Source organism: Syngnathus acus, chromosome 2 (assembly GCF_901709675.1).
Source record: "Syngnathus acus chromosome 2, fSynAcu1.2, whole genome shotgun sequence".
Taxonomy (NCBI): Eukaryota; Metazoa; Chordata; class Actinopteri; order Syngnathiformes; family Syngnathidae; genus Syngnathus; species Syngnathus acus.
In genome coordinates this window covers 11,635,925-11,651,939 of record NC_051088.1, presented here as the reverse complement: position 1 = coordinate 11,651,939, position 16,015 = coordinate 11,635,925, and the positions used below count along the sequence as shown (strand labels likewise).

The 16,015-nt window shown below is 42.5% G+C and overlaps 2 protein-coding genes across 2 annotated transcripts in view; one reads left to right on the top strand and one right to left on the bottom strand.

Annotated features, from left to right (window-relative positions):
- Positions 1-470: 470 nt before the first annotated feature.
- Positions 471-4,843, top strand: olfml3a (olfactomedin-like 3a). The gene is made up of 3 exons (XM_037239687.1): positions 471-850; positions 1,844-2,150; positions 2,954-4,843. The coding sequence occupies exons 1-3, from the start codon at positions 740-742 to the stop codon at positions 3,733-3,735; spliced, it is 1,200 nt and encodes a 399-aa protein (XP_037095582.1). The 5' UTR covers positions 471-739; the 3' UTR covers positions 3,736-4,843.
- A 381-nt stretch (positions 4,844-5,224) lies between these two features.
- Positions 5,225-16,015, bottom strand: part of syt6a (synaptotagmin VIa) — a 36,046-nt gene continuing 25,255 nt past the window's right edge. The window contains exons 2-7 of the mRNA XM_037239675.1: positions 13,146-13,548; positions 11,465-12,026; positions 10,034-10,154; positions 8,511-8,682; positions 7,970-8,120; positions 5,225-7,545 (exon numbers count right to left, since the gene is read on the bottom strand). Coding sequence (XP_037095570.1) covers positions 7,474-7,545; positions 7,970-8,120; positions 8,511-8,682; positions 10,034-10,154; positions 11,465-12,026; positions 13,146-13,548 — 1,481 coding nt within the window. The 3' untranslated portion in view covers positions 5,225-7,473. The remainder of the gene's footprint in view (positions 7,546-7,969; positions 8,121-8,510; positions 8,683-10,033; positions 10,155-11,464; positions 12,027-13,145; positions 13,549-16,015) is intronic.

Genomic DNA, 16,015 nt, shown 5'->3' with positions numbered 1-16,015 from the left:
AATGACAGAACTGCACTGATAAAGGTGTAGCTCCCTATTTTTCTTTTCTTTTTTTTGCATTTTAACATTGTGGGATGCGTTCTCTTGAAATGGAAAAAAAAGAAACACGATTTTTTTTTCTTGTTTCTTGACTGTTTTCATCAATTTATTATATATGGCAATGTTGTATGTTGAAACTCTGCTTATTGCCTTAGATTGGCCAAATTAATGTTATAATTAAACCCATTAGCGAAAGAATTTTAAGACTAAAGGAAGTAACTGCTCAAAACTAAAAGAGGATGTGATCAAATTCTTTAAGAAAATGAAGAAGGCCGAAGTTTGGTAAATTCTTAATTATTGCAAACAAAGAAGTTGCAAGTTGCTCTTTAATCCAATTTAGATGCCTCTCCCTTAAAAAAATAGTGCTTGATTACAAAGAATGCTAACTTCTATGTTGCGTATCACTTCCAAACGTAAATACAATAAAAGAAGTTTTAGACTATTTTACGTTCATAAAAAGATTAACAATGACTGCAAAGAGGTGAAAACGGTTGTGCACAGTGGCCCAGTTGACTTTGGGAGGTATAGCGAGCAGGCCTCCTCCATCAGGCTCCTCCCTGAGAGAAAACATTCCAGCAGAGAGAGAGAGTGCAAAAGGAAGTGGAAAGTCTCCGTCTTAAACACCTAGCGCTTACTCGGTGTACCTTTGAGAAAGTTCTGAACCCCGAAAAGTGACGCTCATCTCACAATAGCGATCCCAATGAAGCTCGTGCTCATCCTGCTATTTTCCACAACCTGGATGCTGTGTGGAGCTCAGTTCTACTACCAGGCCCTGATGGACTATCTGGACAACAGATTGTTGGCTATTGAGGTAATCGGATACATTTCCAGTGGCATATCCTTAGCTGCATGTGACATTATGTTTGCTCCCTTCCTCCGTTTATAAAGTTATTGCATCTTGTACACAATAAGGATAAACTAAAATGTCTCCATTGCATTCACGAAAGGTTGTCCAAATAGTCACGCAGCCAAGCAGAAACAAGTGAGAACAATAAACTTGCCAAGCTGGTAGCTGCCAATTTCAAAAAAGAAACAACACCAGCATACACGAGACATCAACAGCAACTTGCTCTCCTGGGTCTCATCCAAAAGCATCTTTTGAAGAGCCAAATATTGGCACTGAGGGAGCAGATGGGGTAATGACTAACAAGAGGATTGCTTTATTATGTTTGCTTTCCACGTGGAATCGTCCTCTCAAGTGAAATCATTCACTTGAATTAATGTGTTGTTTTTCTTCGTGGTTATGCCTTTCCGAGAGACAGATTTTTGTCATAACCAGTCGTCACAGAGGCTGCAAAAGCGTAATTGACAATCTTGAAACTGCTATCGGCATGAAATTTGAACGAGATAAATAAATAATACAGCTATATGAATCCTTCTCGCTCGGGCGTTAATCTGATCAGTGCAGGTCGGGCGAATTGTGTGAATGTTCAACCTGAAGATAAGTTTTATAAATAACAATTTTCCCAACTCCTGACTCCAAAATAAACAGCGTGGTGCACAGTAAGAACAGTACCTGGAGGAAAACTAGTACATCATAAATTCCAAATCCTTTGCATGACATCACAGTGGGGCATGTGTTTGTTTTCACGTTGTACTTGTTGAGTCCTTTATTGAGACAGTTATTGAGTGTTCTGATCTCTACTCACTTGCGGCGCTCCGAAAGATCTGCAGCTGTTTGATGCTCTTCTGAGGGAGTCCAGTCAGAAATCCGTTTTGATAATCTAGTCTACTGGAAATAAAAGCAGAAATAAGAAAAAAGCATGAATGCTGTGAGAAGTAAAAAGTGTCTGCATGTTTTTAGGATCGCATGCATTTGTGGCAAGACCAATCGCGTCAATACCACATGCAACTTCAGGATTTACACAAACAGTCCCAGAAGACTATGGACGCTCTGAAGAAGGCCCACAGTTCGCTCTCCACAGACGTGGAGGAAGCGGCGCTCCGACTGAACCGGGTGGAACGAGACGTGGATGTTGTGGGGAGCCGGACGTCCCCACGGGCTTGTGCCAAACGTGCCGACCGGGTGGTGGAGCAGGGAGTGTGGAGCCAAGAGGAGAGCCGAGAAGAGGATAACGACGTTTGGGAAGAGCTGCCCTCCAGAGTGACCGGTGAGACACGAACCTCGTGGACTCAAAATTGTTTCCAAAAGCATTTCGACTTGTTGAGGAATAAAACTGGTCGATGATAATCAGACATGGCTTTCTAGGGGAAAATATGATCTGGAAATTGCCCAAACAACATTTACGTTTATGACTCCCAATTCCAAGACTCAGTAGAGTCGTTTACAGAGCAAACACACGGAGCGAAAATGTTTTGATTTACTCAATCACATCAATATTAATTTCACTGGAACGTGAAGTGAAATGTTTTAATTGGCTCCGAATGATGATGTCTGATTGCAAATCTCCTTTGGCAGTATTTAGGCAAAATGAACAATTTCCTTAATGTCTCGCACAAATTCAGCGCAAGCAAGATGCCAGTCATAGAGTTTAGAATTAGACTTTGCGCTTTCTCCCAGAAGCCAACAGCACAGCAGAGCTCATTAGAGACGTTGTGCACATTGTGAGGTGACCCTGAGATGAACCTAATTTCCTTGGTTGGAGAGCTTGATGCTTCTTTGCCTCCAGGTCATGTCTGAGGAGCCTTTTATTCCATGCTGCTTTTAAGTTCCTCTCATCCGTTATGTGGCTCCCTCAAGGTTTTGCTCCATCTACTGTAGTTGTTGTCTCCATGAGGGGATTACAGCTCGGTTCACAAACTTTCAGAGATGTTTTTTTTTTGCTTTGAAAACCATTTGTGGCCTAACTGGGTTATGCATTATGGCAGTCTAAGGTTAAAATAATAAATAAATAAAATAAATAACATGAATGTACAAGCAGCCGCCAACTTTTTGCATTTTGTGTCTGCATAGACTGCGTAGAAATCATCTCTACCATCCGCTCGGGTAAGATCCTGAAGCGGCTGGGCGGGTCTAAAGGTGTGTGGCTCAGAGACCCCCGGTCCTCCAAAGTCTACGTGTTCAACGGGACAGCGGGAGACACCATCTACCAGTTTGAGTCCGTCAGGGAGTTTCTTCAGGGCTCTTCCTCTGTCGCCCTCAGTCAGCCGCTCAGGCTGCCGTCCAACTGGATGGGCGGCGGAGTCGCTGTTTACAACGGTTATTTGTATTACATCCAGGAAGGGGAAGACATAAATGTAGTCAGATATGACATCCTTGCTGGCGAGCTCACAGATGTCGCCATTTTCCCCGCGGAGAGCCAAGCTGCTGTCTACAGCCTCAACCCTGAGACGCGAGCAGATCTCGCAGTGGACGAGCAAGGCCTCTGGCTTCTTTATGCCGGCGGTGAAACCGAACTGAGCATCAGCCTCGCAAAAATGGATCCCGTCTCGCTGGACATCGAACAAATCTGGGACACCCGCTGCCCGAGAGAGAATTCAGAGGCGGCTTTCATTGTCTGTGGCGTCGTCTACGTTGTTTACAACACTCGGCAGGCCAGTCGCTCCCGGGTCCAGTGTGTCTTTGATGTCAATGACAAGGTGGTCAGTGAGGAGGCACCCCTCTTTTATTTCCCCCGACGATATGGAGCACATGCCAGTCTCAAGTACAACGCCGAGGAGAAACAGATCTACAGCTGGGACGACGGTTACCAAATCCTCTACAGACTGACAACCAAAAGGAAATTGCTGCTTTGACAGCATAGACAATTCTAATTTATCTTTGATTTTTTTTTTTAGTTTAGTGTTTCAAACATATCTCCCATTTTCAACTGTATCACAAGTATCAATACTGTAATGTACCACAACTTGGCAATGGTCTAATTAGATGTTGTAAAACGTCCCTGCTGTGCAAGTCAGTGTGGATCCGATGTCGATCGCGCTGGCTCGTTAGGCTGCCGACATTATTACGGCAAACGCAAACAACAGCCCACTTTGCATAAATTCTTTAATCAAAAGGCAGATTTTGTCACAGAACCAAAACACATCACACCCCATGGAAGGAAAACAATGAAGAGGGCTGACAGTGACAAGTGGGGATCAATATAATGCCAATGATTTCACCGGTAAATTTATAACAAACACCTATAATTACAGTAAGTGTTCATTTCATCAACAGAATATTTTCTCACTTGTCACTATTATACAAAATACCCGTTAAAAAAAAAAAAATCAATGTCATTAAAGGTGAGAAAAATCATTTTTGAGGAAGGTGGTAACACTAACACTAAAGTGCAGAGGGTTACAAACCATCAGATAAGTACAGGAAACACTCAAAACGGCAACAGTTCAGAACAACTCAGATTGGAACTAAAATTTCAAGGAAATGAAGGTCCGAATGATGTACGGAATGCAGTACCTGAACAAAATTAGTGAGATAAAATCCTAAACTCTGTCGGTCTATTTCATCCATCGATTTCAAAGACATACTGGTTATTGGCAAGTCATCAAGATTTGATACACGCTCTAAAAAAGTGGCATCAGTACATCCTTGTTATTCTTTTCTTTCCTGTTGTGTCATAAGAACTCATGCAAGGAGCAAGTCGGGTTAAAAAAAAAAATTAAAAAAAAGGGGAGAATACCGGATACATAGAGGCATGCAATTCTACCGGTCCATGGGGGAAAATTAAAACCTGACAAAAACTATGAAAGCTCCTGAAACTATATAAGAACTTCAAGATGTGGAGGGAGGACCAGGGCCAATTAAAGAGACTAAGGTCAAATTTAGACGTGTCAATGATATCATGAGAGGTGATGTCAAGCACAAACAGGAGCCAATGACACAAAAAACATACGTTACTGACACGAAAAAAAAAAAAGCAAATGACTAAAACAGATCCTGGCAGAAACATGTGTACATATCCTGAAGCCCCTTTAGAAAAACTGTGATATATGACACACTGATGCACTGTCCTCCATTGTGGGAGGATTTTCACTTCACCATTGAAAGTATTGTCTTTTTTTTTTTTTAAGGTTTTGTTTTTTGGGCTACATGGGGCAGAGGTTAAGCATAAATCAGTTGTGAAAGATCTGACTTGCTGCCACTGAATGTCTTGCCAGGTTGGATGTTCAACCAAGAGACTTCCAAGTTGCTTTCACAATTTTATAATTGGACAACAATCATGAACACGTTTTTTTGTCAACCCTGATATAGCATCAAGTTCGTGATTCATTTGTGAATAGTCCATTGTGGATAAAACTTTTGTCTCTCTTTTTTTTTTTTTTTTTATCAATTTGGGTACAGTAAAAGCAAGATTTATATTTAACTTCCATTTGGTCACCACTGGAATTTTGAGTGCCAATATTTTTTTTTAAGTAATTTCTATCAACGCTTTCTCAACAACCTAATGTTACCACCATCATGGTTACAAAACAAATGGTACAATATGGAATGATATTTCAAAATGTCTTTAAAACTAAAAATAACAAACTGAATTCATTAAAAAAAAGAGATGATTCATTGATAAGCAAGTTTTACTACTGCTGTGTTACTATTTTTATGCAAGTTAGCATTTCCATAACCATTGCTGGTATTTGTTATTGTCCAAGGGTGAGCCAAAATTATTTAAATAGTATGTTTTTGTTCAATATTATCCAAAATGCAAAGAGGGATTTAGACACGTTCTTTTTTTGACAAAGATATAATAACACTGCCTCCTGTTTGTTTTGGAGTAAGCATTGTAAAATCCTTTCTGCTTTTAAATCACAACCTTGATAAAATAATTGCGTATGACACATTTAATTTTCAAACGGGGACACTTTTCCCACTCACAGCGTCTGAAATGGGAGTTTCCTCTTGTTACAAAATATTTACTTTATCTACAAAATTAAAATCATAACAAAAAATGTTTCATCATTAAATTTCATGATAGTTTAAACAACAACAGACGTAACAAATTCAAAAAGGGGATTCAACTGAACAGCATCAGCATCTGAGTGACACGATCACGTTTTCCACAGGAGAACCAACGCAATGTTTCATAACGCAGTAAACATAGAGGCAGTGATTTTTTTTTTCTCTAATTGTCACCACTTGCTAGGCTACATCTAGCTTCACATCTTGTCTGGGTTGAAAGAAGGCAAACAATCACGACAAAAAAATGTCTGTACACAATTTTATGCTCAAAATTATACATACACTTCTCTACAACAAAAGGAGACTGAGGTGGCAACAAAAACATCAAGTTGTGCTACATTCACGGCATTTACACAAATAGTGGTCAGTGATGCTTATTTTTTTTAACTTGAGCTGGAAGGAGAATTTTTTACATTTGGAAAAAAATGCTGTCGCTTTATTTGTGTGGAAGCATTTTGGGTTGATATTTTACAATAGGGCGGTGGAATATTTATCAAGTGAAACTGGGCTTTAAAACGGAATAAATGGAAAGAACTAAATATTATGGAGAAGTGCAGCGAAACATCGAAACAGATTTGCCGGAAAAAATACTAAGTCATGTTGCCCCCAGATACAAGTCCGAGTCCAACGCAAATCAGAGTTGCCTCAACATTGTGTAACACGTAAATTGTGATGAATCGTCAAAATGTTTAAGTGCTTTTAAGGGCCCTATTTACTTGCCTCGTGCAAGCAGAGTGCAAAGTACCGTCTAACTATGCACATTTGTCAAAATCAAACTCAACAAATTTGCTTAACACCACCTACGCCGCAACTTAGACCTTCTTTTAGCTAGTCAAAATCTAGTCTTTTTTTTTTTTTTTTAATTTGGGCCCTCAGTGCTTTTTTGTTTTCTAATGTGTCAAGGGAGGCCTCTCTTTGAGGGAGGGCATCAACCACTATTTGAGTAAACGGCAAATATGAATTGCTTTTGTTATTTCCTTGTTTTCTAGCTCTAAAGAACAACTTTTTACACTTGTACTTTACTTATACTATACTTTTATTTTTTTTTCCTCATCATTCTGTTTTGACAGCTTGTTAGTGATTTCGCCCCGAGTGGAACCAAATGAGCATCACAGTGCATGACTATGCAACTGGAAACTCAATTTTGACACCTTAATGAAGCTCGATAATGTTTCGACGTAAATAAATGAAGCACCAGGACGTTTTGAAAAGCGGCGCACGTCTCCTCAGACATCTTGCTTCGCTTTGAGAAATATCCTCTGATCACCACCACTTTCTCTTAATTTGAGTCTGCACATATCCAACCATGAAGGAAGGGCATTGAGCAGTCAGAACATCCAAAAATACGGCCTAACCCGACGTGATCCCAGATCAGCTTTCTAGGAACCACGCTCGCGGAAGGTGGAGTTCGGTTGTCGACTGAAAGGAAGGGGGTGGGTGGCTGAGGGTGGGAGCGGTCGGGAGCCACAGCAGGGTTTCTCCTGAATAATCAGACAGACAGGAAGTGGACCAGCAGGAGGAACCTCTCACCACCCTCCATCTGGGTTGCAGGGGGTCGCAGGGGTCGCAGGTGGCGTTGCTCAGGGTGTCGCTGGGGGGCGGGGGGAAGGGCAGGAGCCCTGGCTGTCAAAGCTGGCAGCCCTTGCTTTCCACTGTGACACACACACACACACACACACACACACACACACACACACACACACACACACACACACACACACACACACACACACACACACACACACACACACACACACACACACACACACACACACACACACACACACACACACACACACACACACACACACACACACACACACACACACACACACACACACACACACACACACACACACACACACACACACACACACACACACACACACACACACACACACACACACACACACACACACACACACACACACACACACACACACACACACACACACACACACACAAAGAGTGAGTCTGACATTTTAGAAATAACAACAAAAGAGATAAAGATACAATGTGGTGCAAAACATCTCCAAAACATATCAAGTGATTCACCAAAATGCACCCTCGACTCACCTCTTTCTCGGATTTCTTAGACTCCAGTAGGGGGTGCCAGTGTGCGATGGGCTTGCGAGGATACGCCAACATTTCGTTCCAGTGGTCCCTTCCCAGTCCTTCTGCGTTGCACCCGACTCGCATCACGCCGATGACCTCGTTGTGACCGACCCTGTGGGGTACGAGCGTGTGCAAAGAGACTTTACGCAAAATGTCAACTCTGCCATTGTGTACGGCACTCCTTCTTTCGTTAACATACTGTAGCTAAAATAAGTTTAGTTTTCTTCATTTTGTTTATGAAATATCTCCCGTGAAGTGTTCTGGCAGTTACCCAACATTTTAACAGTTAGCTTAGCGTCTTCCTTTTTATCTACTAATGTTCTTTCATCTTCTTGGTATTTTTGTGTTTTGTTGTCAATCTGGATTCTCAGTGCAACCACAGTACGTCTCAGAGGTCAATCTTAGTAATACTCAGACATCATTAAGGGTGTAATAGTAAGAACATGCGCAGCGAAATCAGTGAATTCCAAATGGTTGCACGCAGCCCACTTTTCATACGCACAAGTCGTAATCCATGACAGAGATGTGCAGGCTGACGTGGTCCATGCTGTCGGGTGGGATGTCAAAGATGATGGCCTCGTTGTAGGTGGGATTCAAGGTGTTCTTTTTGATGCTAGTCTTCTTCTTCTTCAGACGCCGCCCGTCACATATTAGTGACACTTTGACGTAAGGGTCTAGATTAGAGAACGACGACAAAGCAAAGTCATGTGGGGACACTAACATTTATGACAAGCTGAGAGCGGGCCTGCTGTTGCTCTATTTTGTCCCAGTTGCCATTGATTTTGAATTATGCCTGCGTTTAAAGGCAGCTGAGCGGTCCCAGATCACAATAAAATGTCAACAACACCTGCTAATCGGCGAATCGCATGGAAAGGATAAGCCTGTAGCACAGTCGTAAATGTGTTTTTTTTTTTTTTTTAAAGATGTTATACTAAAAATAGTGTGTGTAGGCCACACCCCTTTTGTGGGCTTCCGTAAAAGTATTAAATGTAAGATTTTGTCAATTGAGCATAAAAAAAGCCTGATGTTCTGTCTTTGAGGAAATGAAAAAATGACTGTATATAAAACTTATAAGGCCATTAGTCAATTTAAGGTTCATGCCATAGCTATCTCTTAACAGCACTGGTAATGACCATAGTCATTTTGCCGTGTAAAATGTAATACATCAGCGTGGATGATGATGACATTTAAATGATATATAATCAATGTAATCCATAACTTTTCAAATGGACTGTTTCATAAAAAAATGTAAATGTGTTACATTTAAAATTAAAATGTCAAATCAGACGTATGTACAAACAACCATTTTCAAAGTAGATTTTGTGCTTGACAAATTATACAAATATAAAAAGCTCAATGCATTTTGAAATCCGCCCCTTCCAGATCAACATGTAAATCTCAGAGCTCAATCAAATTGCACCGGCCTGTATTAAAACACTCCGTGACACTGCATTCTCATTTTCATGAGAGGTGGTCTAATCAATATGGCAAGCTTTGTACGCATAATGTTCATCAATAATACAATAAAATACATGTGTGAACCTCCAGACCTACTCTCGAAAAAAAAAAAGCTTTACCCCTAACAGACATCTAGAAGTCTTCGCAAAAGAGTAAAAGCCAAACGACTATATGGGGAAATACAGTACATAATAAGTGAAACCCAAATTAAAATAATGGTAAAAGCAAAACACACTTGGAATTAAAATCATGGCTGATTTTGCACATCATTAAACATCACAAGAAAAAAATGTCCCAAAATAAATCCCAATTATGGTGGAACAGTGGCATTTAAAGCACAATAAATGTCACGTTTCACACGTGCTATCAGTTCTGCAGGGAAACACGGGATGGCAGCCACTTGAGAAAAAAAAAAAAGAAGCAACGACATCCTGACAGTGGCTTGATATTGCACGCCTTGCCAGTGAATAATTGCCGGAATAAACAGAGAGATGGCATGCCCGCAACTTGTGTGTTTATGATCTCAGACGAGCGTAAACACACATATGCATACACACACGCACCCACCTGAGTATCCAGTGATGTCCATGGCCTTGAGATTCCTGCACTTGATGACAGTCAGTGTGAGTCTTCCAGCAGTGGGCAGGTAACAGAGTGAGAACATGATCTCCCCAAGGTCAACGCTCTCCTGAGAATGGACACATGGCACATGATAATCAACCTACAGTATTCAAATAATTGCAAAATCTGGTAGATTAAGTAGATTCGTTGATTGAATGTCTTGAAGCAGTTGTGGGGGAAAATCAAGTGTGCTAAAAAAACATCATCAATTTTGCTGTCTACAGCCGCACTTAGACAATGTTCCCGTGGCCATGGTAGCCCCATTTGCCCGAAATGTAGTGCTTAGTTTTCTCACACTCTATCATGGCATCTATGACAGGCCATGAGCAGAAGAGGCTGCTGAGTCCCCGAGGTTCGTCTGCGTGCAGTTTACCGCGGAAGTCACAATGATTCTCCTGCTCCCTTATGTTTATTATGGTCTGTCGAGACTTTCTACACATAAAACGCCAGGCAGCTTTAGAGCACATTTCTGTGTTTGTGTGTTTCTTTCACTCTCCATCACAACATTAAACACGCCCAAAACATTTGGTGTTTTGGGTTGTACTTGTGCATATCAACACTGAACACTTGACACGCAACCACGTGAGCAGTTTTTAGAGATGAATCGCCATAACGAGAGTATTTAGTAAAGACAATTAACCGGCGAGATGCCCTTTTCTCTGCATAGGTGCCAACCAGCCAAAATTAGCCGCACGTCATCGCACACTCAGAGCTGAACCGCCGACATCCATGTCTTCCAGTGCTGTGGTGCGGAATTCACTTTGAAAGGTGTGAAAGTCAAGCGGTGATGCCAGAGCGCAGCAGTCAAGTGTTGGAAAAGCATAAAGTGACACCGATGGGCTGTGGAGGGACTTGTGCTATTTAAAGTGCCAATCTGACAACCGCAGGATTTTCGGCAATTACCTAAACTGCAAAAGCTGTGGTTCATTCTTAAGCTTTGTATACCGATAGAGCGTTAATGCGATATGAATGCGTGTGAGGTCAACAGTAAGACGGCACGGAAGGGTAGATGAATCCTAATTTAAAGGTTCGGGGTTAGCTCAGCCCTGTGGATTTACTTGCCTGTTGGCGCAATTACATATTAAATTGGATTAACTTCTCCATGGATGGTAATGTGAGGGTGAATGAATTGAGATGTGCCCCTGATCGGCTTGGGATAGGCTCCGGATCACTCGGGGAGCTAATGAGGACAAGCGTCATAGAAACGGAATGGATTAATACGGAAAGCCGCGGCAAATTTTGAGTTCCTCACAGTACTTCAAAGGAGCTCAGCGCAACAAGCAAGTCGGGGTTTTGGGAGTCTTCGTACGTGTTGCTTTAAAATGCTGTCTATGTGAACGTAAACTAAATCACATGAAGTATTGAAAAAAGCCTTACACTGGTGGCATATTCGATGTCTCTCCATATATTGGTTTCCCGGGAGAGGTCGGACGTCTCAAACAGGTTGTCCATCACCACCTCCCCGATCATGTCGTGTCGTGAAAACCTGTCAAAGTCGAAAACGCTCATGTGGAGCTTCCTGTTCGGCAAGTCGTCGTAAGGCACAGGAAACTGGAAGCTTTCAATAAAGGTGGGGTTGAGGGTTTTTCGATGGACCCGCGTCTGGAACTTCTTGCGGTCGGGCAGCAGGTAGATCTTGACGTACGGGTCGGACGTGCCGCATAAATCCTTGGCGGGAAGGTCGACCGCCCTGATGATGTTGACGAGCAGGGCCTCGTTGTCGTAATCATACTTGAGAGAGAAGTTAATCCTCCCGCAGTTTTTGCTGCTGCTGTTCTTGGAGGAATCCTCCGAGTCACATGTTTTCTGCTGGTAGAGCTCTGGCTGAATACGGCCAATGCTTGTGGATTTTTCCTCTTTGTCCAACATGTAGTCGTTCCCCAGGTCCAAGCTGCCGACCTGCATCTGCCGGGGAAGGTGTCTTTTGAAGGAATTGTGCCTGCGGAAGGACGAGAGACACAGGAAGTCATGGTGATGAACATTTGATAACTTTGTTTGCTAGCATTAGGCTAAGCAGACTCACATTTTTCTCAAACAGATTTCAATGTTTTTCATATGTCATTAAGTGGGAAGTGAAACAATGCCAGCATGCTGAAATCAGACAAGTGAACCACGACACCAGTGACCTTTACATCATTAGCAGCTTTTTTCTGTGGATCGCATGACAAGAACCCAGGAACATGCCGCCCACAGACCATGTGGTTTCGTAGATAAGGTGTAAATGGAGGATTCGAATGCCTTTATAGTCATTTCACTCTATCTGCTGCAAAACAACTGATAAAGTTCAACAATGAGATGCCTCACCTCATTGTTAGTAGCAGTGTTTTTCCAAAAGGAACATTCAGGGACAAGTAAGAGTTTTCTTCTTCTCATGTACACCGTTAATTAAAGCGTAAATGAAGTAAATTCACATTGATAAAGTCAAAGTTAAACAGATGCTTCTCACAGCTAATGAGTGATGACACAGGGACACTGATAGCATGCCTCTTGTAGCGCTGCATGCACGAGGCATTGCGGAATGCCTGATGAGTTTTGGAGCTGAAGCCCCCCGGGAGCTGACTCCTGCTTTAATTCAAGGACAAAACGATTGAAAGGATGCACGCTCAACATGCTGAAGACATGCAATCGTTCACAGCATTTTGTCCCCTCGGTGAAAGGCTCCCGATGAAGTCGTCGCATGCAATTAGCGTCACTGTAATGTCCTGCAAGAACATGCAAAAGCCTTTGAGGTTGCTGACTTGTTACATAACGCTTTACAAATAAATCCACTTTGTCTTAAAATCATCTCGGCTTATGAATTTAACTGCAGTACTATGCAACCTCAAATGTGAAATTATTATTCTTGCCGACAAAGCGATACATACTCTGACGCTCATTATTTTAATTTGGTTTTGAAACATAGAGAAAACTAATGTGAATTGCAGAACACGCTGATCATGGACGCACTTCCCGAGGCTATCCACGGACTTCTATACGAACGGCCTACCAATGCTGCTTAGTCGCCGTAATGAGAAGTAAAGCCTCGGCCGCACGTACGCACACACGTGTCATGACTAACCGGGTGGAGGAAGCGGGCTCAGTTGTTTGCCTCTGCATGCGCTGTGTGCGGCGCAGGAAGTGCTCCCTCATGGAGAGCTGGACATCAGTGGGGATGTCAGGAGATGTATGGCTTATCTTCACCGCAGCCTCCAGGAAGCCCATCGGGCCCACGGGGTCCTTCATTTTCTCTGTTGCCATGGTAACCGCTGGCTGCTGCAGCTGCTGGGTACCTGGGGGCGACGGCAACGGCAGCGGGCGAGACAGCTGCAGCGGGCGGTGCTCCGGGCTGGGGGACGGAGTGAGGAAGCTGGCTTTGCTCCGCCGAGGCGGACCGCACCGCTTCCAGGAGCCGAAGGCTAGCAGGCCCAGCAGAACCAAGCCGCAGAGCACAAACACACCGAGAAGGAGGCCAAAAGTAGCGTCTGGTGGCGAGCCGTGGGGTCCGGGAACACAATATGGGCGAGCAGATGGCAATGATGAGGGTGAGAGCGCATAAAGAGACACTGTATTAAGTCAATATTTTTGCACATAACATACACTGCCATTCACTTCCAGAAACTTCAAATTGCTGAAAAAGTTTTTGGGGCCCTCAATCGGGGAACAGTATTTGCTAACACACGTAGAAAGGGAAAATAAGTGTTTTGTTATTGTACATCGTGAATATTGCAATGACGCTTGATTTAAAGAATGTATAGTTTTCAATAAACCCAACAGAGCAGGAGTACCCAGAAAAAATATGCATTCAAATAATAATACTCTTGTGGCGTTGTTATTGAATGGCACTGCCATTGAAAGAAAAACAATGGTTGAGGCAGTGCCAATTGGCAGAGAGGAAACATGCAAATGAAATATCGTCTATTTGAATGCTAATCCAAGAAGGCTCCCGGGATGAGGGATGAGGTGTCAAAATGGCCGACACGTGAAGTAACCTGGTCATTGTGCCTCGGTCTAAATCACACACAAAAGACTTGGACACGGGCCGAGGACGCTGACAAGCGAGATGCGTGGAGCCTGAGGGAGAACAGGCAAACCATGCTGTTTCTTGATTCCATATAATCAAATTTCAGCATCTAATACCTGGAACATTCCCCATTCGCTCAAGCCTGAATTCACTTCCCCACATTTTGCAGCAGTGTTCTTTTCCACGCACTGCGTTGACTCTAATTTATCTACCATAGCTGAGTGCTGCTCTCAGAAGACTCCAGTCTCCATGTAATAGTGCACACATAGCAGGAAGCCGCTTTAGGGCACATTGAATTTGCTTTTTTCTGTCTTTTTTTTTTCCGAGAATGTTTATTGAGCTAAATCTTCCCCCTGCTGAAGACAAATAGAAGCAGCTGGAACCTGGAGGCAAGGATGAGTTCATTCCTGATTGTTTTTCCGTTTTATTCATAGAGGAAAGGAGATTGATTGCTTGTGGATTACAGCTACATAATGTACATTTAGTAGGTAGGCTGTTTAATCTATAAACCCACACGACTGACGAAATAAGTGGACAATCGGCATTGTGTATGCAAGACAAAAATTAAATACAGTCAGCATTTGAAAGTGATGCGAACAATCATGTCAGGTATTTAAATATGGCTGCCAGTCCTTTTAAAAACAGGCAGCAGTTTTCTGAGACAATACCTTGCCTACTCCACCCCCCCCCCCAGCTGCTCATCTCAAAGACCACCTATTAACAATAGGAAGGGAGTCCATGTCAAGGTCCATCTCATGTACGTAAAGCAATCTTTAGACATTTGAGTTGTGCACAAATAGAATTTTGCAGGATTCAGTATCCAGTGGCACGCCTGTGATCCTGCTTATTGTGGAACAGATGTCAAGCAAGAAGAACTCCGCCTTGGTGCAATGCCAGGTACAGTGCAGAAATGAGCCAACCTCTGAAACATGACTCAGACAGGATAGATTTGAAAGAATGTCATCTTTCTGGTGTGATATTAGTCAGTCTATACCAGGCTTTTGTGGTAGTTGAAAGGCTGTTCAGACATAAATCGGCCTACATCTGTTCAGCAATCGTAACACAGACGAGCAACTCCTATTTCAGTCCAGACTTAAGATGACCTGATTTTAGACTTTCACCTGTCAATAAGCATCCAGAAATAAATTGGACTTTGTTCGCTCGTACTCATGGAAGGCCAAGTCAGTTCAGGATCTAAGCTGGTGTATGGTTGTAGCTGCAGATAATGGAAGACGTTCTGTGTGGACAAGTTATATTTCATCTTCAAGTGTTCAAATATCTTGAATATTCCCTTAATGGTAGTTGTCTTGACTGCTGGACTTCTTTCTGATGTCATGAATCCAAATGCATCGAAGTTTGTTTTGCTTGACTTCTGATTTAGGTGACATTTCTTCTTTCAGTCCAAGTTGTTTGTGAACCTCAAGCAAAATATTACTTAAATGCCACAATATCGGATTACCTGCAGAATTATTTCCAGACCTCGCATCATGTTTAGAAATAACACAAAATAATCATTTGCAAAGGACATGAAAACACTACGATCATGAAGTTTTTGGCCTCGTGAAGGATGTTAGTGCCATATTTCAAAGGATTGTTCAGCTAGTAAACTTTTCTCGTCAGTCTCTGCACTCGCTGCCTCTGTTTGGTTCAGCGTGAAAAGGTTAATGAGGAAACGATTGTGCCACCACACCTCCACACACTCGTCAATCAGATGTGGAAGCCAAAGCAGCGTTTGCCATAATGGCTACAGAAATAGAAACACACAGGCTGAAAAGCAGCTAATAACTTTAGTGCTGCAAAGAAAGAACAGAGTGCTAATAATCCTGCAATAGTTAGACATGGACAGTAAGCCAAATAGGAAGTGAAGAAAAAAAAAAACACCGTTGGTCTTCCTCTTCAGACACACGACTAATGAAGCGAAGCATATT